General features: G+C 43.3%; 1 protein-coding gene across 1 annotated transcript in view; it reads right to left on the reverse strand.

The window, feature by feature from the left end:
• The window catches only part of LOC120515916, a 50,580-nt gene extending 23,170 nt beyond the window's left edge, over positions 1 to 27,410 (reverse strand). Inside the window, exons 1-4 of the mRNA XM_039737287.1 lie at positions 27,334 to 27,410; positions 7,433 to 7,456; positions 6,453 to 6,488; positions 6,261 to 6,314 (exon numbers count right to left, since the gene is read on the reverse strand). Of these exons, the coding sequence (XP_039593221.1) occupies positions 6,261 to 6,314; positions 6,453 to 6,488; positions 7,433 to 7,456; positions 27,334 to 27,336 (117 nt within the window). The 5' untranslated portion in view covers positions 27,337 to 27,410. The remainder of the gene's footprint in view (positions 1 to 6,260; positions 6,315 to 6,452; positions 6,489 to 7,432; positions 7,457 to 27,333) is intronic.
• Positions 27,411 to 27,709: the final 299 nt, after the last annotated feature.

Genomic DNA, 27,709 nt, shown 5'->3' on the forward strand with positions numbered 1-27,709 from the left:
TCTCGTTTCTTTCTCTCTACACAAACTGTGTCTGACAACAGCATTCACACAAATGAGAAATGATTGAACCGTGTGTGTGGTTGTAAATGTTTTAGATGTGGGCAGGAATTTTCCAAATCTCTTTACATAAAGTCTTGTCTTGCGAGGCTTGAAATATCCTCTCGCGGGATTTCACTTTCACCAAACAAAAAATCTTCTAATTCTCGCGGATAGGCCTCTTCATTGGGAAGAAACTCTACTTTTCCCTGATGGCAACATTTAATTAGACGATCTACAAGTCTCCGACTGAAAGTTTAAATCCGAACAATATATTCCATCTCTTTTTGCTGGTCCGTTACTTCACCGAGTAATAATTTCCATTTGTTTGTACTAATGCGATCTTTACTATCATTTTTTGACACTTTTAAATTTTTGTACTTCCTGAATGTGTATTGTATATATAGAATGATATGCAGGGCACGGGAGGAAGAGGGTTTGGTGCTTAGTTATTATAGACAGAAAATCAGTTATTTGAATATTTCACTACAACTGTCTATTTTAAATACCAATGAATAATAAAACATCCATCCATCCATCCAGTTTCTAACCCACTGAATCCAAACACAGGGTCACGGAGGTCTGCTGGAGCCAATCCCAGCCAACACAGGGCACAAGGCAGGAACCAATCCCAGGCAGGGTGCCAACCCACCGCAGGACACACACTAGGGCCAATTTAGAAACGCCAATCCACCTAACTGGCATGTCTTTGGATTGTGGGAGGAAACCCACGCAGACACGGGAAGACCATGCAAACTCCACACAGGGAGGACCCGGGAAGCAAACCCGGGTCTCCTAACTGCGAGGCAGCAGAGCTACCCACTGCGCCACCGTGCTGCCATAATAAAACATAGTAAAAAGTAAAAGCAGAAGTTAAAAAGTAAAACATAATAAAAAGTAATTAAAAGTTAATAAAAATGTGGCAACCCCTAACAGGAGCAGTCGAAAGAAGAAAAAGAAGAAGAACTCTGACTGTTTGTCTCTCGCTCTCTCTCTTACAAATCTTTCTCTCTTTCAGGCCCTACCTCTTCTGAGTAGCAGCGAGCGGAAGCACAGAGCAGCGGCATCTCCCACAGGCACGTAACCCTTCGCAAACACCCGAGTAAGTTCAAATGAAGTAAAGCTGAAATAACCGGCAGTTTGAAATCCAAGTCGATTGCTCACCGGATGGTGGAAACTTAAAGCCGATGGTTTCTTAGTGATTCAGCTGAACGCGGAAAGTGCTGAAAGCACCGAAGTTAAAAAACAAAGAAGATGACACGTTTATATGTTATGTGTCCTGCAGCATGTACAGTTCAGGTTTTCCGGCTGACAGTGTAGACAGCTTCACCTGCCAAAAGTGTTTTGTTAATTTAGAGTTGGTTGGGAAAATACACGACTTGGAGGACCACATTAGGAACCTGATAACAATTAGGCAAACCGAAAATTGTATTGACTCGGTTTGTTTAGACAATTCGCCTATGGAAACTGTGGAACACTCAAGCTCTTAAATTAGAGTCTCGAAAACTGTAGCGCAGATGGAGAATAATGAAGCTACATGTCTTTCAAATTGCATGGACAGAGAGTGTTAAAAAATATAAAAAAGCTCTCTTTAAAGCTCGCTCAAAATACTATTCTACAGTAATAGATAGCAATAATAAAAATCTTCAGGTACTGTTTAGAACAGTGGCTAAATTAACAAATGGGAATTCAGAGCTACAGTGCAAAATACCAACAGATATTAGCAGTACACACTTTATGAACTTCTTCAATAAGAAAATAAAAAATTTAAGTGCAGCATTTGACACCATTGACCATTCTATTTTACTGCACAGGCTAGAAAATAATGTTGGACTTACAGGCACTGTGCTCGCTTGGTTTAGTTCTTATTTATCAAATTGATTCCAATATGTACAGAAATGTGCTGACAGCACTCCATCATTATACACAGAAGTTCAATATGGTGTCCCGCAGGGCTCAGTACTGGGACCTTTACTGTTTGCACTTTACATGCTTCCACTTGGATCTGTCATTAGGAAACATAATATTCATTTTCACTCGTATGCAGATGATATCCAGTTATACCTTTCATTTAGATAAAATGAAGTTTCTCTGAAGTTGTCTTTAATTAGTTGTGTTAGTGAATTAAAGGAGTGGAAGGATGAGAACTATTTATCTTTAAACACCGATAAAACAGAGATGTTAATTGTTGGAGGGAATGACGCTGATCACAATAATATTTTGTCATCATTTAGCAGAGTTGGAATCACCATTAATTTTACTCAATCAGCCCGCAATCTAGGAGTTATCTTAATCTTAAATAGCATTCCGTTTAAAACACACATTACAAAGTTGTCCAAATCATTTTTCTTCCATCTTAAAAATGTTGGGAAATTAAGGCGCTTTCTAAATAAGCAGGATTCTGAGAAATTAATTCATGCGTTTATTTCTAGTAGGATTGACTAATGCAATGTGGTGTTCACTGGATGTTCAAACTGTTCTTTATACAGCCTCCAGTTAATACAAAATGCTGCTGCAAGAATTATTACAAGAACAAGAAAATATGAAGACACCACTCCAGTTCTTAAATCCTCACACTGGCTCCTGGTTAAGTTTAGGGTAGATTTCAAAATCTTCCTTTTAACATATAAAGCATTAAATGGCCAAGGTCCGGCTTACTTGTCTGAACTTATTGTGACTTACAAACCAGAGTGCACATTAAGATCTCAAGATGCCGGTCTGCTTATGAGTCCAAGAATTAATAAAATAACAGTGGGAGGCCGAGCTTTTAGTTACAGGGCCCCTAAACTGTGGAATGGTCTACGTGCTACAATAAGAGATGCCCCTTCGGTCTCAGCTTTTAAATCCCGGCTGAAGACTCACTACTTCAGTTTAGCACACCCTGACTAGAGCTGCTGATTAACTGTACAGACTGCATCTCTGTTGTTAGTCATTAGCACTAAAACATAAGTAACATGATAGAATTGGATACTAACCCTCACCTATTCTGTTTCTCTTCTCGGTACTCAAATGTGGCACTTGGTGCCACGGCCCACCTGCCAAGTTGTTTTGCCCGCCTAAGGTAAAGTCATCTCTGATGGAGGATGGCAGGAATTATGGGAAAGAAGGGTCCTTTCATCAGATTGGCTGGCCCAGTGCTGATTAAACTGTTGAATGGCCAAATGGGGGAGGACCTGTTAAAGCCCATTGCGGCACTTCTTGTGTGATTTTGGGAGATATAAAAATAAATTGTATTTTAAGAAGAAGAAGAATTATCAGCTCTTGCCACTCTTTTTCTATTGTGATCTAAAATTCGACGTTCTTGAATAGATAATTTACTTTTCTGCCCTACCATTTTAACTGTGGTGAAGGGTGAGTTGGCAGCACTGAGAGTATCATGGGGTGGGACGGAGAGCGGATGTGCTCAGTAGGAGTAATGATTGGGCGAGTGGTGTGAAGGGGAGTGGTCAAGGCTGAATAATGCGGAAACGATGGAAAACGTTTTTAATACAATAGAGAGATTTTAATTAGTAAATGGATTAACAAGTGTGAAAATTCACTTCATAATTTCAGGAACGGATCAGCGCATTCTGAACAGAAGTAAGGATGCACGCCTCTCCTATTAGCACCTGTCTCACAAAATTAAGATACAATCATTAGATGAGAAGTTTTGTAGTTATTTCTTCATAATGAAAGTCTTGTTCTTCTTCCTTTTCATCTTTTACACTTCTATGTGGGGTCGATGTTCTTGATCAACCTCCTCCAAACACCCCAGTCCTACACCTCCCTCCCAGTCAGACACTTGTCCTTCAGACCTTCTATAACTTTACCCAATCATCTCTTTTTCAGGTTCCCTCATTTATTCTTCCCCTGGACTTCCATTCCCATCACTCTTTTGCCAAAATATTCATTGTTTCTCATCATCACATGTCCATAGTGCTTCAACCTGCTTTCTTTTACTTTCTTAGATGTCTCTCCCACTTTTGTTGCACCTCTGATTGTCTCATTTTGTATTCTGTCCTTCCTTGTAACTCCACACATCCATCTCGAACGTTCTAATTTCTGCCACCTCTAAGGTCTTCTCCTGCTAGTCTCCCTTTACTGCCCATGTCTCAGTTCCACACATGGTCTAACATTGTCTTAAAGACCTCTCCATTAACCTTCACTTTAATTCTAACATCACACAACACTTCCAGTTGTTCCATCCACACTGCACTCTATCTCGGCATTTAAACTTCCCCACACTTTTCAGTAGCTCTTCTTGCAGGCTAACTTCTGAATCCTGATTATCATTAAACTCAGATATTTCATTTTCTTCCTACAACCCCAATACCAATGAAGTTGGGACGTTGTGTAAAATGTAAATAAAAACAGAATGCAATGATTTGCAAATCCTTTTTAACCTATATTCAATTGAATGCACTACGAAGACAAGATATCTGATGTTCAAACTGATAAACTTTATTGTTGTTTTGGAAATCTTCACTCATTTTCAATTTGATGCCTGCAACATGTTCCAAAAAAGCATGGACAGGGGCAGAAAAAGACCTGGAAAGTTGAGGAATGTTCAAAGAACACCTGTTTTGAACATTGCACAGGTGAACAGGTTAATTGGAAACAGGTGTTTGTCATGATTGGGTATAAAAGGAGCATCCCCAAAAGGCTCAGTCGTTCACAAGCAAGGATGGGGTGAGGTTTACCATTTTGTGAACAACTGCGTGGGCAAATAGTCCAGCAGTTTAAGAACGTTTCTCAACGTAGAATTGCAAGGAATCTAGGGATTTCATCACCTACTGTCCATAATATCATCAAAAGATTCAGAGAATCTGGAGAAATCTCTGCATGTAAACGGCAAGGCCGAATACCAACACCGGATGCCCGTGACCTTCGATCCCTCGGGCAGCACTGCATTAAAAACCAACATCATTCTGTAAAGGATATAACCATTGTCAGTTAACACAGTTCGTCACTACATCTGCAAGTGTAAGTTAAAACTCTACCATGCAAAGCAAAAGCCATATATCAACAACAACCAGAAACGCCGCTGGCTTCTCTGGGCCCGAGCTCATCTGAGATGGACTGACGCAAAGTGGAAAAGTGTGCTGTGGTCTGACGAGTCCACATTCAAATTGTTTTTGGGCCAAAGAGGAAAGGGACCATCTGGATTGTTATCAGTGCAAAGGTCAAAAGCCAGCATCTGTGATGGTATGGGGGTGTGTTAGTGCCCATGGCATGGGTAACTTGCACATCTGTGAAGACATCATTAATGCTGAAAGGTACATACAGGTTTTGGAGCAACATATGTTGCCATCCAAGCGACATCTTTTTCAGGGACGTTTCTGCTTATTTCAGTAGGACAATGCTGTCTGTATCTGTATCATTTTAGGAAGTTAAAAAAAGCAAAACACAAAACATTAATGTGAGATTCAGCCATTTTAAAAGGAGACCAGTTGTGTACTTCACCTCATTGCTTGTCTTCCTCCGCAACATCCGTTCAGCCCCCCAAGATGCAGTTTCCTACTAACGTATATTTTCCGCCTCGCAAGTCATTTCCAAATGCTGTTGCTGACATTACTGAAGGCTGATACCCAAATGTGAACTGCTGTCTCAGATCTGTAGACAACTCAACAATAATCGCTGAAAGCTGCCACACTTAAGATCGCTCACAGTCTTTCACTGTAATAAAGCTTATCTCATTATTTCGCAAAGACATTGCTTGCTGCAGTTAATGGTGGATGGCGTCCCAGAATGAGCCACACACACTCAGTATGGACCTCACTCGAGTAATGACGGCTGTGTCTGGTGGGCACTGGTCTGAAAGAAAAGTACACACAGCAGACCTGCCATGAGAGGTCTCTCACTGGGTCACTCCTAGCAAGTGCAGGGTACCCACACATCGGCATTCACTGCTTCATTGGAGAAACCTTTGCAGGCCACCCCCTGCTCTATGCTGCCTCCACGTCTGTGCTCAGGGTGCATGTCCTCCTTGTATTCATGTGGCTTTTCTTGATGTTTCTCGGATATGCCAAACCTGAGACCAAAATGGATGGACCTCCTGGTTTTTACATTTCTCCTTGCTACTGTGCTGCCTAATTCTGTTTATACAAATAATAAATCATAAATCATGTAGGCCCTAAATACCAGTAGTCTCTGTCCACTGGGAGCTCAACTGCCCAGCAGCTGGTTAACATGGTTGCAGTACTGGTGGACAAGAGCAAACAGCTAAATGAATCATGACGTCTTACCTTAGTGGCTGTTGTGCTGCTCTGATCTGTGGTCCAAGTAAAGGATGTGTTCTCCTGGGGAGAAAAGAGAAGGAGGTCAGGAGGACTAAGCACTAGATTTAACTAGCCACCCAGCCGCCCAGAGATGAGACACATGTCTGTGCTGGCAGTCAAGCCCAAGGTGCCCTGGCATAGTGACCCATCTGTACTCACCGTGCTGGCTGATGTGAACTGGCTGTCGTGAGTCCCCTGAAAGAAAAAAATAAGAGAAACGTGTGAGGAACCTGGCATTAAAAAAGAGAGATAAAGAGCTGATGAGTGCAGAGCTCAATGAGGAGCAAAGACAACTGGGAACTAAAGCACCGGACAGACAGAGAGAGGCAGAAGGATAGATAGACAGACAGACACACAGGGCCAGATGGACTGACAGACAAGAAGACATGGACAGGCAGAGTGGGCCAGACAGATGGATGGAATGACACGCAGACAGACAGGACCGACAGAGGTGCTTCTTAGCATACCGTAGTGGAATGAGCCTTTGGCTAACATTAGCTTGCTGTTACAATTCACCTCCCTTTGTAGCATGCTGGGAATCAGAGCCCCATGATACAGCTCTGCTGAGTTACATGACTGCTGTTGGGGGGGTGTCTTATTAAGCCAAAAAATCCCTTCTCCGAACCTTGCCCAAACACTGGAAGTATGTCCAGGATCCAACTTGAAAGGAGCCCCCCGCCTCACCTCAGGAAATCAGATTTGCCAGGCAGGAGACGGCACTCACCAGGAGGAGCAGAAGAAGTAAGAGAACCACGATCTCATTCTACAATTGTGTTAACATTAGTTGTGTTCATCTTGACAGTGTTTGACATATAAAAACCATTTATTTGATTTCAGGTCCATGTTGGATGATCTTGTGTCTGAGGGTTTTGGGGATCAGTGGTGCCCCCTGGTGGTTACATCCTCAATATTTAATGATTGGTAAACACTTATTAATTTAAACATTTTAGATTTTGTTTCAGTATAAGTTATGTCTGCTCTTGAATTTTATTATTTTCTACATCTCTAATTTCAAAATCTGAATTTGAGTGTTTCACCATTTCTGTATTTTCTGCTCATTATTCTCTTTCTCTTTCTTTCTTTCTTTAGTTCTCTTCTGATTCTCCTTGCCAGATTTCTTTACAGTCACCATCACTTACCCAGGTGGTTGGCAAAGTGGAAACCTGTAAAGACAAGAAGATAAAAACCAGAAGCTGATGAGTAGTGGTGACAGGTTGATTGTCACATAATTATGGCAGGTGAGCACTTTGTGACTGTGCTCAGTTCAAGTCAGGGCTTCTGGGAGCCCATTGTAACAAGTGATGACCGTTCTGATAAATCAGAGGCTCGGATCACATGGAGGGCAACCTAGTAGTCTAAAGTCCAACAACTTGGTAAAAGGCACTATATAGATGAAAGTTAGGTAGACTAGTCACACATTCTGGGTTTAATTGCAGACAAAATCAGCAGGCAAAGACAAGGAGTTACAGTTGAAGGTCTGGACTCCAAAATGATTTACTGAGAATGGAGACCAGGAGGGAGAAAATGAGGCAAACAGAAAGAAATAAAAAGAAACAGAAAAGAGACAAAAAAGAGAGGAAGATCTAATGTTGAGATGTCATTACTCAATCCTTTCAAAATAAACAAAAAATCAAAAACTTAAAGACAAACATTTAAATAATTTGTTTTACAAATCAAGAAAACAAATCACTTAAAACTGTTAAAATCTAAGAGTTCATCTACTTCCTTGGTTGCCCTTCAACTCTGTTGCTGCATCCACTCTCAGTCTTTCATGATTCCTTCCATGTGGCGCCACTGATCTTTCTTTGAAGCTTCATTTGTTCCCTGCACATTCACACCTCTCACTTGGGGTCCGAGGTAACACCATCTGTACTTGCCATCCACAAGAGTCTGAGTCGATCCAAGCCAGGACCTTTCCTCATACCACTGGAGGCCGTGTTCCCAAACCAATGGGCTTAAGTAGAGGAGCGGGTCTCGAACGTGCTGCTCTTTAGGGACTTCATCATTCCACTCACACACACACACACAGATTCCCAGGATGGCTCCCTCCGTCCTGACTGTGTCTGTCCCTCTCCCAAGGTCGGTGTGGGCCTACCAGGATTTTCATACCAAAATAGCCACTGAACAATACACATATTAATTAAATCAAACCAAACACTCTTAATCATATTTACAAAGAAAGAAAGAAAGAAAGAAAGAAAGAAAGAAAGAAACAAACAAACAAACAAAGTGGTTAACATGTTTCCTAATTAACTAAAGTAACTTCATGATAGGAAGCAAGACCAAGAGAAATCCTCAGTCGCCCAAATTTTGACTGATATCACTTACTAGAAATAGCCATTAAGCCACAATATAAAATAAATCACCTCTCTCTCTCTCTCTCTCTCTATATATATATATATATATATATATATATATATATATATGACTTTTGAGAGGGGTTTTGATATGAGAAATGTGAAATACAAAGTTTGGTATGAGAAAGACATGCAAAGAAACAACATGACGTCAGAGGATGAAAGTACAGCGCCAGCCAGGGCCAGAGTCACTGGGTGGGTTTGCCAGATGTGGCCACTCGTTGTCCGTAGTGGAAAGTCTGTGTTATTAGATTTTGACGGCCTGTGGGGGGGGTATAACACGAACGGCACCCTTTTGTGCATATACTGTACCGCGGACATTAAGGAGCGCACACCTCTTGGTGCATGGCGTGTGCGCATTTTTACTTTCATAAATGGTGCTGAGTATCATCAGAGTTCAACAACAATGGGGTCCTCTAGGGTATACTTTCATTAGCAGTGCCAACACATTCTCATCATAGTTTGACAAAATGGTGCTGGGGGTCCCCCTTCGGTGCCTGGAGTGCCCATCTCTTAACTTTCATAGATGATGACCTGGGTGGCTGCCTATGTTGCCCAATGGATTGACCACCTACAAAATGAAAATGCACCCCTAACACAGAAGAGAAGAAAAGCTGTGCCATGATCGTTAAAATAATCCAGACGAGAACACACAGGCCATTCAGCCCAACAGTTCATTTTTGTTTCTTTTTTCTATTCGTTGGTGGTACATAAAACACCAGAGATCAGACAGACAGGCCTCTCTGTTCTGTTTGCAAGCTCCAAAATACCCACATCTTTCTTCTTTGTCACTGTTTTTTTCAGTATACTTTTATTATTTTTTCTGCATTCTTGCTACATGAATATATATGAATTTTACTTCATTTTAGGGGTTTTAGTACCCAAGGATTTCATATTCCCCATTAGCTTGAAGTTTCTTTATTAAGTTGAATATTTTTGAACATCTTACACAGACACCATATTTGTTTTCACAGGAGACCTGCCATTTTTGTCATGTTTTTTTTATTGGCTGTCTTCTGGTAACATTACACAGTAACAAAGACAGCAGGAATTTACCCGCCATTACTGAGCAAGCTCTGCGTTGGTGGTGGTGCCCCGATCCTGAGCCATGAATAAAGAATGGCACCAAAACCTCTGTGGTCCCCGGCCGGGGCTGGAGCCTGGCCGGGACGCCCAGGAGGACCGGAGGAGGGCTTGTGCCTCCTCCAGACCGAGAGGGGGTGTCCGTCCTGGTTATGCTGGGGGCCTTGGGTACAGGGCCTGGAAGCCCAGCCCTGTAGGGACCCGTGGCCACCGCCAGGTGGCCCCACCAGTGCCTAAATATCCCGAGAGCCCAGCACTTCCGCCACACCAGGAAGTGCTGGGGGGAAGACTTTGGAAGACACCCGGAGAGCTGCCGGGAGGACAGCCGGCACTTCCACCACGCTGGGGCGTGGCCAAGGGAGGAATGCCGGGACACCTGGTGCTCATCCGCGAGCTGTATATAAGGGGCCGCCTCCCTCCAGTCATTGGCAGAAGTCGGGTGGAAGAGGACAGAGCTGGAGTGAGGTCTGGAGGCGGCCAGGAGAGCAAGGCACAGAGACTGTGAGGCCTGGACTTGGGGGAATCAGTGCAAGAGGCACTGGGGTTGTGAGTGCACAAAGTTTGTAAATATTTGTAAATAAACAGTGTGTTGGGTGATGAACAACATGTCTGCCTGTCTGTGTCCGGGGGAGTGTCCACACCTCCTATGAGAGCAACTTCTCCCAACCATCCAAGAACAGTTTGGTGATGAACAATACATGATGGAGCACCGGGCCGTAAGGCAAAAGTGATAACTAAGTGGCTCAGGGAACAAAACATCGAGACTTTGGAGTCCATGGCCAGGAAACTCCCCAGACTGAGAACTTGTGGTCAAACCTCAAGAAGCAGGTGGACAAAAAAAACCCACCAATTCTGACAAACTCCAAGCATTGACTGTGCAAGACAGGATTGACTGCAATGACAGGGCAAATTTCAGAGGTCCTGAAAAAGAAAGAAGGGCCAACACTGCAAGTATGGACTCTGCGCTTAAACTTAATGGAATTGTCAATAAAATCCTTTGAAACTTCTGAAATGCTTGTAATTCTACTTCAGTATACCGCAGAAACATCGGACAGAAACATTTAAAAACAATGAAGAAGCAAACTTTGTAAAATGAATACTTATGTCATTCTCAAAACGTTTGGCCACGACTGTACAAAAATCACACAAAAGGAGCAAATATGTTGAGCAAGGAACTACAATACTTCTCTTTTAGATGTAGCAGCCCCAAGTTTAAGCAAAAGAAGATGACGAGGTGACATGATTGAAGTGTTTAACATTATGAAGGGAATTAAAATGACTTCATGAAGAACACGGGGACACGGTTGGAAACTTGACTTTAGGGACTTTCAAAACTCGACTTGATGTTACTTTGGAAGAATGAAGTGGATAGGAACGGCGAGCTCTGTTGGACTGAATGGCCTGTTCTCGTCTCGACAGTTCTAATGTTTCAGAATGAAGAGGGAGCACGGCACATAAAGCTGGCCATGAGAAAAACAAGCATCCCTCATATCCACTCTTTCAGAGGCTGACCTTGTGCTTTTTTGACAGTCGTTGCAAAAGACGCTTTAATTGGAAATGGCAATGGTTTGAATTGAAAGGGAAAGTCAGCTTGTATAGGAGGAATACACGGTATAAATATGAATCATATTCTGGGATATCGCCTACTGTTGAATTCTGCTCTCTACTTGTAATATTTCTATTGCACTATTATATTGTATTGAGGATTACTTGTGTTCTGTTCTGTGCATTGTGTTGTATTGACCCCCTTTTTTAGACACCTACAGCCCACCTGGACAGGGGTCTCTCTTTGAACTGCCTTTCCTGATATTTCTTCCATTTTATTTCCCTACAAGGGATTTTTTGGGGTGTTTTTCCTTGTCTTCTTAGAGAGTCGAGGCTGGGGGGCTGTCAAGAGGCAGGACCTGTTAAAGCCCATTGCGGCACTCCTTGTGTGATTTTGGGCGATACAAAAAAATAAATTGTATTGTATTGTATAAAGAGAGTTTCTCCATGACCAGAGCCAGTAAAGATACATGCTTCATTTACATTTTTTGTAAAGCTTTTATTTGCACTTTTGTGTCATTACACAGTTTAGGAGGACATTAAGTTCAAAATAAATGTGTGCAGAGGAATGCCTGGAGGATCGAGCGTATGGAAGAACTCCACTGGATAGCGTAGAGCCTCTTCAACGTCTGCTACTGAGTCGACTGAATCATATCTCATCTTGTGTGTATTTAACTTGGCTAAAAGACAGCTATTGATTTCTGCAGTTTTTAAGTGTGTGGACTGTGCCCGGCAGTTTATCCCAGCCAAGTCCCCCAAGCCGCCAGATGGAGCCCTCCCTGCAGTATGGAGGTGCCCCTAAGACCAGCAGGGAGTCATGGACTATGTAGTTTGTTTTTATCCTCAGCCCTGCTGGATACCACAGGGGCCGCAAGAGGGAGCTGCAGGGAGGACCAAAGACCTATTTGTGCACTATGACCCGGAAGTTCGTCATAGGAAGAGCGACGGGCTTCCGGGATGAAGAAAAGTACTTTTACCTGACCCGGAAGTGATACAAGATCACATGGACTGGGGATTAGGAACACTTCCGGGTCAGGGAATATAAAAGGACTGAGGGAACTCCCAGACGGAGAGCTGAGCTGGGTGGTAGGAGGGCAACGCGTCTGGGAGTGGAGGATTGTTGATTATTGATTTATTATTGTGATTTATGAATAGTGTGGAGTGGAGGGTGCTTAGTGCACAATGTTATAATAAAAAGAATAATTGTAGCACTTTTACCAGGCGTTTGGCGTGGTACCTGAGGGTTCAAGGGAGCACTACTACCTCCAACTGCAACAAGTGTTAATGTATCTTGTTCCTTTAGCCAAAATTCAGGTTTAGAAGGTACGTTTTCTATATCAGGATATATCTTCTCCATTACTCTCTCCCTGTCTTCTATTAAAGTACATAAATTGTTCAAATTCTTTATTTTTCCTTCTTTCTCCTCTATTCTACCGTCTACTAATTTCAACAACAGATCTGAAAACTCTTGTGCTTTCCAGTCACCCATTAAATGTACTCTCATATTTTTTTTTATGCCTCAGTATTTTTATTTTTGGCCACATACTGACTGGTAACATCACGTGAAAATATTAGTCATCCATCCATTACCCTAACTACAGGGTCATGTGACACCCCGTGTAGTGGGAATTGAAATCACCAGCCTACACTCTAAGTGTCTAGTATGTGGGACCGAGCGTGACCAGGATGATGGTGTAAGACAGGGAGACACGGACACAAAAAGGGTTGGGTTTTCTGAAAAATAAAGTGTAGGTTTTATATACAGGTGCACTTAAAGAAAAATCAAAAATAATGTCCTGCGGAATTTATATATTAAAACACAGTCCAATGCCGCAAAGGACACACAAAAACAGTAATCAAATGGAGCCCAGAAATGACTATACTGTATATAATATTTACAGTGTTTCCTGAAAGTCCCAAATGAAAAAGAATACTGCAGCCAAACTAGTGGAATCCATATATATATATATATATATATATACACAAAGCAAAATGTGAAGCAGTCTTCCTCCACAGTGATCTAAGTCAGGAAGCTGCTCCTCCAAACAGTGTATAATACAGGATTCACCCAAAAATATTCAAAATACAGAAAAAAGTGTATATACAAAAATAAACAGTGCACCACTAACCACAACCCAATAAATACCTCCACCAAAGTTAATCGAGAGATACTTATATGAAAAAATATTTACTAAAACAAAGCACAAGCCGTAATGCTTGGTAACTTCTAAAACGCAGATCTACCAAGTACAGTACCTTCCTCCATGACGACCTAGTCAGAAAAGACCCCATCTAGAGGCCATGATTCCCTTTTGTATTCGGCGCCACTGCGCCGACCAATTAAACAGCGAGCGTCATCCCTCCCGGGGTACGCGATGACGTGAACGCGTTTGCGAAAAGCGGCGTCTACTATCCCACATACTTACTATAAAAATCGAGCAGCCGGCGCGCGCGTAAAGCTGTGCCGGCTTTTCAGACGCGGACTGCACTTCATGCCTTAAGTTAAAGTAAGCACTTTCTCGTTTTTTTTCCTCCTTCCCCAGAGCTCAGACAACTACGAACACGGGATCCCTATGCTAACCCGGGTTAACTAATATTGAGGCGCTTCGCACTTTCTTTTGCTCCTTTAGAGTTATGATGTCGCGGGAGGCACACGCAAGAGTGGAAGACCGACAATGCCATCCCGGCCGGTCAATGGCAAGGCTGTCTCTCCCGTCTACATGAGACCCACAGCGAACTCCCCAAAAAGGCGCTAATATCGTCAGCGAAGACGTCTGTCTGCATTTGTATAAAAGAAAAAGGCAAGTTTCCTTTCTTTTTAACTTTTTGTCCTAAACAAATGTCTCTCTCTTAACACTACAGTGAGCACGCTAAACAAATTTTCTTTAATTACTGGTAATGCCAGTAAGGCACATTACCACAGGTCACGGGGGTCTACTGGAACCAATCCCAGCCAGCACAGGGTGCAAGGCAGGAAACAAACCCCAGGCAGCCCACACACTAGGGACAATTTAGAATCACCAATGAACCTAACCTGCATGTCTTAGGACTGTGGGAGGAAACCAGAGCACCCGGAGGAAACCCACCCATACACGGGGAGAACCTGGGAAGCGAACCCGAGTCTCCTAACTGCGAGGCAGCAGCGCTACCACTGTGCCACCCAAATATTAGTCAGTGTATTTTAAATAGTTCAATTCACACTAACCAGCAACATCAAGTACCGTCACAGTAAAGGAACATGAAACTTTATCTAGAAGAATGTTTTGATTTGTCAAATGCTGCCCGGTGCTGTGACGTCATAGTGTGAATTGAATTTTCGAAACTAGCCTGTCTCGGTTTCTTATGTGGTATTGAAGTTCAAATATTGTACTAACATTTTGCAAGAAAAATCAAAAATTGGCATGTGTCCCGTTTTTTCAACCATCCAGTATAAAGATAATTTTTTTTTAAAATTTGCAAAAAATACTGTAGTATAAATCAAAAGAAAACGGATGTATTTGGGCATTTCTGAGAAAAATGAACTGTTTTTGAGGTATAAAATATTTTAATATTGAAGGGGTAGTTTCATCCTCTTAGGGTACGACTTTCACAAAATCCATTCTTATCTCTCACCAACACCCTAAAACAAGCCCCCATGTCAAATTTCAAAATTCTAGGACTTGGGGTTTAAGAGATCTAGTCAATCAGTCAGTGGGTTTTCACTTTTATTATTTTTTTATTTATATATTTATATATATATATATATATATATATACCAGTAATGGCGCACTGCACGATGATGAATACACTTCACTTGAGCATTCATAGTTACTTTCTCTGTAGTTTAGCATTCACGTTAAAACTGATTAAGTCAGTGTTTATGTTGCAGTTACTTAGTACGCTTTTTACATTTTTTTCACTTAAGCTGGCACTGCTCAATCTGCCTCAAGAATAATTTAAGATATGAAGAGGTAGGGGAAGTGATGGCGAAGGTGGTAGGGAATGAGAACGGCACCCGTACACATGCGCCACACGGCCGCCCTGCTGGCCACCGCAGAGAGTTGATTCTAAAATAAAACAAAAATAAAAAGAGGAATAACCTTGGTGGTCAATCATCACCTCGAAAGCGGATAGTAGACGCCACGTAGTATATGTGTACCAAATTTCAGGTCAATCGGTCAAACAGGGGTGGCATGGTGGCACATTTCTGCCCAAGTCCCTCTGATGCCAGCCCAGTGTCCTCTCAGACCGGGCATGTCATTGACGAGCTCCCTGCTTAGATGGCTGCCACTCTGGTGCTTTGCTTGCACAGGGGGACCTAAGAAACGTGACAAACGAGAGGAGGAGACCACCCCTTCCATCAGGCCCGTCTGTTTAACTAATCTGTCTCAATATGACTTTTTTATTAAATACTACTAAGGGGCTTTGCAGCTGGCGGCACGGTGGCACAGTGGTAGTGCTGCTGCCTCGCAGTTAGGAGACTCAGGTTTGCTTCTTGGGTCCTCCCTGCGTGGAGTTTGCATGTTCTCCCCGTGTCTGCGTGGGTTTCCTCCCACAGTCCAAAGACATGCAGGTTAGGTGCATTTGGCAACCCTAAATTGTCCCTAGTGTGTGCTTGATGTGTGTGTGTGTGCCCTGCAGTGGGCTGGCGCCCTCCCGGGCTTTTGTTTCCTGCCTTGCACCCTGTGTTGGCTGGGACTGGCTTCAGCAGACCCCTGTGCCCCTATAGTTAGAATATAGCAGGTTAGATAATGGATGGATGGATAGGTCATACAGTTTGTGAGCTACAGGTGATTTAAAATCCTGGACAGACAAACGAACAGCCATGGTAGCGTATTACATATAAAGATACTACATGTTTGAATTGTTGAACCAATTTTGAATACAACTAATCTTGTCCTATTGCACAGCAAATCACTCAGACATAAATTACACAATAACAATATGATACAGCCTTTCAACAGTAATTTGGCCGGTGGAAGAACGGACAGTATTAACGCTTGTAAATAGTCTAAGGGATATTGTAAGTTGATGTTTTCATCTTCCACACGGTCACCACCAACTGTTTCAGCAGAGTCTATTGATGTGCATTTGACCAATCGACAATTTTCACGTTCATTTCTTTGCTCGTGTACTCATTTCTGCTGTTGATATGAAATTCTTCAATAAGATTTGGATATAATACGTCTTCTTTTATTGGGAACTTAAAGTGAGAAAAACGTAAACATTTATAAGAGCTGAGAGTGCAGAAACTGTCTGACAAAAGCATTCACACAAAGGAGAGGTGAGTGGCCGGCGGGGTTGGTTGAAATTGATTGAGAGGAGGGTAAGAAAAAAATCTCTTGGCCAAAGTCTCGTCTTGCGGGACTTGAAAAAATCTCTTACAAAAAGTCTGGTCTCAAGATTTTCTTTTATAATAGAGAGATAAAGATTATCATGGTGACGACCCCAGTGGTGGCTACGCACGTCGAACGACTGCCATTTTATTGCAGCGATTTATGTTTCACTGCACCAACACCTTTTCTTAGCATACCACTGAGTACCATTACATGTTCATTAACGTTCACAAGGAAATCCTCACCACTGCTATATGAACAACTGTGATTGTATCGCAACAACGATACCTGTTCTTAGTGTGACCCGACATTTGCGCGGCGATTAAAACGCGTTATCAAAATTGCGCCGACAAAATCGCCCTGACAAAATTGCGAAATTTTAATTAAATATGAATTACTAGTTTAAAGCATATATAATAATGTTTATTTTAGAAGTCAATATTATGAGACGCGGCATGCCAGATAGTCTTTAAGATCACGCCCTGCATATGTAGGAAGAATTGCAGCAATGGCGTCCCACTCTCTTGGCCTCTCTCACGATTTTGTCGCGCGCATTTGTCGAAAACCAGTTAGCGGGTTTGTCGGCGCTCATTTGTCGGTCGAGGTTTTGCCGGGGCGCATATGTCTATCGCGCTTTTGTCGGTGAACCGTTCTTAGCAGACCTCCTCACATATCTTCACGGGGCAAACCGCACATCACAACGATCTGAATTTCATTGCGCCCACACCTTTTCTTAGAATCCCATTGAGTACCAGCACCTGTTTAGGAAGCTTCACGGAGACCAGCCCCAAACCCCCTCCACTCTCTACGCCATTTTATCGCAACGACCTATGTTTCACTGCACCAACACCCTTTCTTAGGATAACAATACGTCTTCATTTATTTTTATAAGGGAACCCCCAAAACCCCATTCCCCAGTCCCACCACCACTGCTATTGTATCGCAGTGATCAACGTTTCACCGCACCAACACCTTTTCTTAGCAGAGTAGTAAGTACCAGCCCCTCCTCAGGAATCTTCACGGGACAAACCCCCGCACTTCGATCGACTGCCATTGTTTCACAACGTTCTACTTTCCACTACACTGGCACCTTCTCTTACTATACTGGTGTGCACTGGAACCTCTTATGGGGGATAACTATTTGGATCGAATGTCACTGGATCGCCGTAAATAGGGTACCACCAGTAATTTGGTTCTTCTTCAAGCACTGAGATCCTGTATAAAGAGCTCCTTTAGAGGGGTCTCTCTGCTCGTACCGCTCTCTCTTTTGGCTTTCTTTGGATTGACTTTGCTCTGCATTTCTGTTCTGTTAATTCAGATTTTTTTTTTTTGACTGAATGGTGTACTGTTGGCATTGTTCTGCTTTTTGAATGAAAAAAAACAATGCAAAATTTGTTGTCATCAGCAGACACGCATGGCAACATTATTCACCCGAAGCGCCGAAACTGGGAAGATCAAAGTGCAGGAGTGGAGAGCAGTGCACGGATTACACAGGTGTGCTTTGTTCTGACTAGTTGAACGTGTAACATTTATTCACTTAACAGACTTTTGTAGCTGTCTGTAGGTTTTCCTCATAGGTTTCTCCCTATAATTAATTAAACATCAGTATATTACGTAAATAATTGTTAGAATTTTAATTTTTTGTAATATTCCAGTGAAAGTTTAAAGCAAAACAGTTTTTTTTACTTGATAATAAGGTCATATGGTTGATATGTGTAAAGCAGAACACTTGAAAGTTCTACATATCTGACTGGGTCGGCAGTCATGGCAGACACAAATCCCAGGACTCCTCTGCGAGTCGGACAGCAGAGCCAAAACGTGACGCTGGGTTCAGAAGGAATGGCCAACTAGAAACAAGCTATAGCTTGGTGCCAATCCACCATCAGACCCAGCCGGGTGAGTCCAAATAAAGTGTGTGGCGTATGGCTGGGGCCCACCTCCAGGCTGGTAGGACCAGGGGAAGGGAGCATATCCAGAGCGCTAAGTGGCAGCCCCCCTCGGACTCCAGCAGGGCTCATTGGGAGCTGGAGTGTGATACAGCCCTGCTGGCATCTGTGGACGCCGCATCTCTTCCACCGGCTGGAAATGTGCCAACGAGCACCTGGAGCACTTCTGAGCCAGCAGCCACTACTCGAGGAGCCAGAGTCAGGCGGGTGAAGACAAAGTTTGTCAGGAGGAGTGGAGGAAAGAGGAAGAGGGAAAGAAGAAGAGTGGTGTGCTGTGCTTGATGACTGTGTTGTGTTTGTGGGAAATGGGGGAAGGCGTTTCCTACGAGGAAAAATAAAAATAAAAGCGTGTGTGCTTGCACTTGTCTGTTTGTGTCGGGTTTGGGCGGCAGACCATAAGTGATGCAATCACCACTTCAAATTAAATTGGATTTAAAGAAGCCGGATGTCAAAGTCCTATCAAAAGATGCATCCTGCTTGTTGGATTTGTGCCGAAAGTTTGTCTGAAGCTAAACTGAAAGAAAGCATTTTAGCCAGGCCAGATATGAGAAAACTGACTTCACATGCAGTGTCTGATGGTGTCTTGAATGATGTGGAGTGAGAAGCTTGGGAATCATCTGAAGAAATCATTTGTAAGTCTTTAGGATAACAATGAAGATCCAAACTATAAAGAAGCTGTGAAAAATTGATGAGTTAATGTTAAGGAAATGGGGTTGTGATGAGTCTCAAGGGTCGCTTTTTTGGGTTTGCATTTGGAATGGTTTCCCTGAAAATCTTGGAGCAGTGAGTGAAGAACAGGGTGACAGATTCCATCACAATATCAGGGACACGGAAAGAAGGTGCCTGAGATGCTGGGATTTTGGAAACCAGGGGCGCTTCAGCTGTCCCAACCCTGACACAGACAGGCAGAGACACACAGCACACATTTATTTAGTAGGAAGCGCTTTTGTCTCACTCCCCTCATCAGAACAATACAAAGCAGCACCAATTGCACAGTTCCTTTCCTCCACTCCTCCCTTCATCCTTCTTCCTCCCAATTCTGGCTCCCAGAATGGACTGAGGCGGCTCCTTTTATTCAGGTCCTGAGAGTGCTCCATTTGGCTCATCAGCGTTAGCTGGCATGACTTCCAGGTGTGGTGAAAGTCCAATGTAGGGCTCTGCAACTCCCCCTGGTGGCCCCCACAGAACCCAACAGGACTGTGCCAGACTCCAACTCCCAGTGTGCCCTGTGGGAATCCGTGGTGTCACAGCCGCCCAGCAGGGCTTCCCTCTAGTGTCCAGAGGAAGGTAGTGCCACGTGGATGCTCTCTCCCCTGATCTTTCCATCCAGCTAGCGTCCCGCCCGTCACAGGATGTCGCTATGATGGCGGACTACTGCAGGATGATTCAGAGGGATGCCAAAGAAAAAGTAGACAGGCGATGGACCACCAAACAAGGCTTTTTATAAAAAAAAATATATGATAAGCGACAAAAACTAGAGACGTTATATGGAAGTCAATGAATATGCACTGCCGTTGTCATTACATATCTCTCTGTTATAAAACAAAATCTTGGGGAGGCAGACTAGGGAGACGAGACGTGATCTTCTCAGAAGACAATTTGAAGTCCTGCGAGAGACACTTTAACTTGCTCCCAGCTCTTAAAACAATGACAAGCGACAAGCAAAACATGCACATCGCAGCAGATGATCCGACCACTTCTCCCTGTGTGCGTTCAGCCACCCTAAGCCACCCTCTTCACAACACGAGCAGCAGAGACACAAAGTGGCAAAAAGGACAGCGGCTGTACAGGCTTTAAAATGATCGAAGGGCAGTGCAACAACAGCCACCTCCCTTCACAACGCGAGCAGCGTTATACGTCCTGAGAAAGAGATGTAACCACGCCTGGAGCTGGAAATAAAGGACAGGTATTGTTTTTACAACGTCACGCGAGACAACGCAGTGAGCCATCATTTAAAAGAAGTCCACGGACATCTAACCTAGCAGCTGTTGGGTTGCTTTTGGCAGACACGCATCATGTGCTCCCAGCTCTTAAAACAACGACATGCGACAAGCAGAACAGGCAGCTCGCCAGCAGCAGAAAGACAGCAGATGATCCGACGGCATCTCCTTAGCGTGCGTTCAGCTGCCCCCCCTTCACAACGCGAGCAGCGTTATACGTCCTGTGAGAAAGAGATGTAACCACGCCCGGAAATAAAGGAGAAGTATTGTTTTTACAAAAGTTTTTAAAGCAAAAGTGAAAATAATGCATATGTAACAATTACCATGAAAATAACAATCTCTTTAAATTGTATGTCCGGTAAACCAAACATGGGGGTGGGCAAAGCCCTGTAGTATGTTAAAAAATACTAGATTGACTAAATCATTTCATGTTAAATTGATTTGGAACAAAATCGTACACAGGAATACATTGGGTCACTTGTTAAATTTTAATTCCAGTTCTTTTCAGGTTTGTACTGAAATGTGACATGAGTTGGGTGGCTCTGAGGTGCTGCTTATCTGGGAGGTTACCAGTTCAAATCTCGTTACTGTCAGAAGGGATCCTACTCCGTTGGGCCCTTCAGCAAGACCCTTAACGTGAAAGTTGCTCCTAGGGTGCTGTACAATGTCCGTACCAGTCGTGTGAAAAGACAGTTTCTCCTTGGGGATTAATAAAGTATGTCAAAATTTAAAAAATAACATTACAATTATATTTTCGATGGTGTTCATGAATGTTAATGAAAGTGACTATTCACAATTCGAGGATGGTGGTGCAGTGATAGCGCTGCTGCCTGTTCCTTTGGGGTGTGATAGCTCCTAAATTGGAATAAGTTCTTTTATAATTGTAGCGTTTTAAGTAACCGAAAACTATAGAGATATGATATTAAAAGGCGATATCCCTCCCATAGTGATACGGCGGTAAAAATCACATAAGAGAAAATAACTTAGACTTCTTTACTGACGATTTACGCGGCATTACAGATGAAGGAAGCCATAGCAAGACAATACCCAGGTGGGATCTTGATCTATACAGTCTGCCATTTTTCGTCGCTGCACTGGAAGGCTTTTTAGGACGGATGACGATATCACCCATCCGTCCGTCGGCTTCAAAGTGTTTGGCTGCTCTCCAAGTCTTTTATACTGGTTCCTCCACGTGCAGGCCACAATGTCAACAAATAGTCCATTTCCAAGGAAGGAAAGAAGATTTTGTGCTGACTGTTAACAGAGGACAAAATAGTATACACCTGTCTTTAGGCTGACTATACATTCCTCCAGCTGTCTAAGTCTGTCTTGTCCTATGCTTGGCCAAGCACTTCTAGATGCTGAGAGCCCCTGTGTGCTAACTTTGGCCTGGCCTGTAGATGTGAGTGGATTTATAAAATAATTTTTGTACAGAGCACGGTGACATTAAACTTATATTCTGATTGCATTGCCTCTCAGTAAGGAGAAGACCAGGGTTCACATCTCGGGTCCTCCCTGTCTGGAGTTTGCATGTTCTCGCCATGTCTGAGTGGGTTTCTGGGTGCTCTGGTGTCCTCCCACAGTCCAAAGACATGCAGGTGAAGGTGAATTGGCCCTAGTTTGTGTGCGAGTGCATTCGCCCTATGTTGGAGTGGCACCCTGTCCTGGATTTATATCTCTCTTCCACCTGATGTTGGCTGGGATGGGCTCCAGCCCCCCGCCACGACCCTGGGGTTAGAAAATAACATGATGTGACAATTCAGTTTTTCATGACCAGCGTAATCAGTGCACTTGATGGTCCTAAGAAGTCACCGACACCTTGCTGGCTGGCACGCACACCCCACGAGGTCCAGTCAAGCCGATTCGGCCTTCACACAGATGACTAACTGTGGTCCTTGTGGTGAAGGCGTCTCCATCCTTCTCTCCTCCTTCTGTGCAGATTGAGGTGCTGACCAACTTGACAGACTCTCATCGGGGTTTACTAATCCTTCAGAGCATTCCTGCTGGTCCAAAGATCAGCGCAAGGACACAGCCTGAATATTAGTGAATATTCCAAACGTGCCCATCCATTCGTTGTAGATAGGGGGATGCATAGGAGACACATCCCATTAGGGCCCATAAAGAGTCTCGCTTATTATTTATTATGGTGCCAGACCTCCGGTCATGTCGGACTAAAGTAAAGTGCTCTGTCTTCAAGGGGGTGACTGGAAGTACAGCGCTGACTGGGGTACATCGTTACGAGGCCAAATCTTGCATACGCCCTTCTGAGCTGCTTGTTGCACAACTGAGCATAAGGACTTGACCTCAGTGGGCCGTCATGCAAGACAGCCCCCTGCTTCAAGTGCCCCACCGCCCACCGTAGGATGAAGACGGCCTCCCACCGGTGCCATTTTTCAGTTATCCTGCGGTGGATGACTGAGTGGTCCTTGTAAAGATGGCGTTCTGAAATCCTTGAGACACGACTTAACTTACTGTACGTGCTTTCATGTAGCAAGAAAGACTGAAGAGTGTGGCAGGCCTGACCGAATTGGGACTTGCGGATGTCAACAACGACTTTGCGAACGCTCGATGGTGACTCTGTGGACATGAGCGCAGTAAGACAGGACTTGTTTCTTATCTGCCATTTTTGTTTTACACGACGGGTGGCATGGGGGTGCCCTGGTAGCTCTGTGGCCTTGCAGTAAGGAGACTGGGTGTTTCCTGCTGTGTTATGGCGGCTCCGAAAGAATGGTGGTATTGTTTTTTTATATAATCCATTGGCAATGTCGGTCTCCCATGGGCGAGCTCAGGGAGTTTGATGAGGTAATTGGAGTGAGACGCACCTGTACATGAAGGTGCGACCTTTCTCAATTGCTTTATTGACTTCCTGCAGTGTGTAATTGAGACGCTGCGCCCACGGAGCCGTTTAAGAAATAAAGGAGGGAAAACGAAAGGAAAAAGAACAAAAGATGGAAGTTAAGGAGAAAAGCTGGTGCAGAAGCGAATGAGCGAATGAATGAATGAGTGAGCGAGAGCAGGCCGCTGGGAGGAGAGCCCTGGAAGAGCGTTTGGCCGACACTCGGGGCGGATGGATTGGGTTCACTCCTGCTGAGCTTTTTAGAGGATCAGGAGTGACCAGGATCATTGATGACTTGCCACGTAAGACCATGGAAGGCGGTGGGAGTCCGGGAGGATTGGGGGTACCCGAGTCTCGGCCCGGCAAGGGAGCTTCATGTAGCCAAGGGACCAGCTGAGAGGGCGACTCCCCTGCTGTAAGGCCCGTATGGAGGACCGCCAGCTAAAAAGAAGAAGACACACTGGTTTGCTTTTTTTTTGTTTTTTTAAAGGGACAGCGTCCAGTCTGTTGACTTTTAACCTCATTTTAAAGGATTTATTTACAACAACAACAACAACATTTATTTATATAGCACATTTTCATACAAACAGTAGCTCAAAGTGCTTTACATATTAAAGAATAGAAAAATGAAAGACATAATTATAAAAAAATAAATCAACATTAACATCGAGTAAGAGTAAGGTTCAATGGCCAGGGGGGACAGAAAAAACAAAAAAAACTCCCGACGGCTGGAGAAAAAATAAAATCTGTAGGGATTCCAGACCATGAGACCACCCAGTCCCCTCTGGGCATTCTACCTAACATAAATGAAACGGTCCTCTTTGGATTTAGGGTTCTCACGGAAGGGCTTGATGATGATGATGGTCACGTAGACTTCTTCCTTTTAATCCGTCCATCATTGTTGGATTTGTTGTATTTATTATGTGTCTTAACCCCCACTTTTTATCACCTGGTTTTTATGGATTATTTATTTGTTAACTTTGAGCACCGCACTATGGACACTGTTTAATTTTGATTGTTTTTAATGAAAGCACTTTGCACCTTCCACTTCTCCAAGTGTGATTTGTCCTCATGTCACAGCTCATCCGGTTACACCACCAATGGTGTTGGGGTCGAGAGGCACCGCCACACTTGCGTGGAGTTTGTATGTTCTCCCCGTGTCCGCGTGCCGTTTCCTCCACCAGTCTAACAACATGCAGGTTCGGTGGACTGGGCCCCTAATGTGTGTTCACCCTGTGGTGGACTGGCACTCTGTCCAGGCATTGGTCCTGCCCTGATGCCTGCTGGAATTGGCTCCACCATCCCAGTGACCTGCTCAGGATAAACATGGGATTAGAAGATAGGATTTAGTGGCTCTAAAATCTGTACTAACCTCTACTCTCTCTTCTGTTTCCTTTTCTGGTATCCTTTTGGTGGTCACCATCTACTCAAAGCCCTGTGATGTTCCAACAATGATGGATGGATTAAAAGCCAGAAGTCTGTATGACCATCAACATCAAGTGACTCCGTGAGAACCCTAACTACAAAGAGGACCGTTTCATTTATGTGAGGTAGAATGCCCAGAGGGGACTGGGTGGTCCCGTGGCCTGGAACCCCTGCAGATTTTTTTTTTTTCTCCAGCCGTCTGGAGTTTTTTTTTTCTGTTTTTTCTGTCCACCCTGGCCATCGGACCTTACTCCTTTTCTATGTTGTCTTATTTTAATTTCTTATTTTGTCTTTTTCTTTTATTCATTATGAACTTTGAGCTACTTTTTGTATGAAAATGCGCTATAGAAATAAATGGATGGATGCTTTACATGATGCTAAAAGGATACTTGGTTGCATTGTGTTTGCACTTTTAATAAAATGTGAGATTTTAAACCTTTGTATTTGGCCTGGACATGTGCACCAGTGATGTATGATGCATTTGGGTGACACTTTACTGTACATAAAATGTTAAGGTTTTGTATTTGGTTTGTAACTGATAATGTGTGACTAATGACTAAAGTGTGTGAGGTTTGGGCTGAGGTGGGGCCCTTTTAGGACAGACCCCAAGTCCGTGGGCCCACAGAAACATCAGACGGACGTGCAGTAATCAAACACATGCCGATCTTGATGTAAAGCAGGGGTGCCCACACTTTTTTGGCTTGCGAGCTACTTTTAAAATGACCAGTTGGAAATGATCTACCTACATTAAAAATGATATATATAAAGACATATATATACTGAGTATACTTTATACATAAAATGTATGTTGTCGTACATTTGCATAACTGAATAACCTTTATGGCACAATAACAATTCAATACATTTATGGTCACTGCAGTGTTTGGATTTAATAATCGTCATGTGAGAACAGGCTGACTCGCATAAATAAGTAGAGCTGAATAACGCAGTCAAGGAGCTTTTGAATTCAGCCGTGTGAAAAATGACGGCTGTCCGATTAACTGCGATTTTAGTTCCCTCTCCTTTTTCTTTCTCAAAACGCATTTTGGAAGGACGTCAGTTTCGTAGTTTTTATGAACGGTTCGAAAGTGCCTTTCCATATTTTCCTTCTTTGGAATAGCAATGATAGATTGACAGATCAGACAAACGCACTTCGATTGTGACATTGTGAGAAAAAAAATCATCTTCCAATTCCACATTCAGCCCATACCCTCCCCAAACTATTTTTTTTTTAAAATCCCTTCTTTAGTTGATATAAATTGGAAGGCTATCTAGATCACAGCCGGAGTTTTGCAGTGTTTGATCGTGCGTGCGGGATGACCAGTGTGTTAGAAGAGAAGAGATCTCAGACTGGCCGCCTTGTTTGTTAATCAAGTGGCAAATACCATAGGGACGATATATGACAGACTAACGTTTATTTTTTTTTTTTTTTAATGCAACGCGATCTACCTGCACTGCCTTTGCGATCTACCAGTCGATCGCGATCGACGCATTGGGCACCCCTGACGTAAAGTCTCCTTAGAGGTCATTGAACACAATCGAATGACTCCATTATGCTAGCTGAGTAGCCAGAGCAGAACTTAATCATTTACATGACATTCATTTAGGCTGGGATTAGTTTAACATGAAAAACAAATCAGAACGATAAACGTGTTTCATTCGCCAGCCTTTGTTCTTCTTGTGCGCCAGTATAATATTAACATTTACAAGAAGTTTAGAAAAGTGAAAAGCCTAAGCTTTAAATGCTCAACCTCCCCTCATCATTTTCTTCTCAATGTACCGTCTTTGCTTCTTTATTTGTATCTGAATATGACAATTAGTGACGGGCAGCGCTGACACGGGTGCAAATGACTCGATACCACTCAATAGTTAAACAATGAGACACAATCCTGACCCTCTGATTTGTAGCCACAGGGGTCCCCAAACTTGAGGACACCTGCTATATAGCGCCTTACAGCGCACAGGAACCCAAAATTCAGGTTGGATGATGTAGGTGCAGTCATGGCACTCATCTGCGGGGGTCTTCCAATCTAAGTTTGAGTTTTATATAGCGCCTTTCAAAGAGGCCAGAATTAACAACAAGAGCATTTATTTCTATAGTACGTTTTCATATGAGGAATGCAGTTCAAAGTGCTTTAAAAAATGTCAAAGAAACAGTGACATGCAAAGAAAAAGCACCATTGTGGTGTTTAAAAACACAAAAGTACAATAGCTGACTATAACATGTATGAAAAGGCTTTTTATTTTATATAGCACCTTTAATTGCAAACGTCTTCCTACTTTACAAGCACCTAAAAAAATGACCGTATGGCTAATATCGAGAATCAATTACTCGTTAAATATTAATCCGTCCATCAACAAGGATCATTGATAGCGCCTTTATACAGGAGTATAAAAAAAGTAAAAATAAAAGGAACATTGAATGAAGTAATCTGGCTTTATTTTCTATAGTGCCTTTCCAAAAGCTCCGCAGCCGGGTGCGCTCCCGCTCCTTCAATTCATTACTTGTTTCCCATACAGCGCCTTTGCGCAGTCGCTTGATCAGCCTGTTATATAGCGCCTTTCACAGAAGCCCGAGGACCGCGGTACTCACCATGTCTGCGCTCGGTGTGTCTCTCCGACGAGTGGCGTGCACAGGGAACTGCCGGCCGCTTATTGCGCAGCGCCGGAGCAAAGGGCAGAAGCTGCGGGCTTTGAGGAAGTCCAAAGACAAATAAAAACCCCAGGCTGACTTCCAGAAAACGCCGCCGAGCGCGTGCTCACCATTGTGATAAAACATTCAATAAACAGGAATATCTCTGGAATGGATTAAATGAAACATTAATAACAATCATAATAGTAATAAAAACACTCCAACAGTCAGACCCAGAACACTCCGGTATTTTACCCCAACTTGCTTGTTTTGCCGCAGTTACAATAAGTTGACAAACAAACTAAAAATAAAATGTCATTTAAAAATCATTGTGTAC

The sequence above is a fragment of the Polypterus senegalus genome, chromosome 1 (assembly GCF_016835505.1).
Source record: "Polypterus senegalus isolate Bchr_013 chromosome 1, ASM1683550v1, whole genome shotgun sequence".
Lineage (NCBI taxonomy): Eukaryota > Metazoa > Chordata > Cladistia > Polypteriformes > Polypteridae > Polypterus > Polypterus senegalus.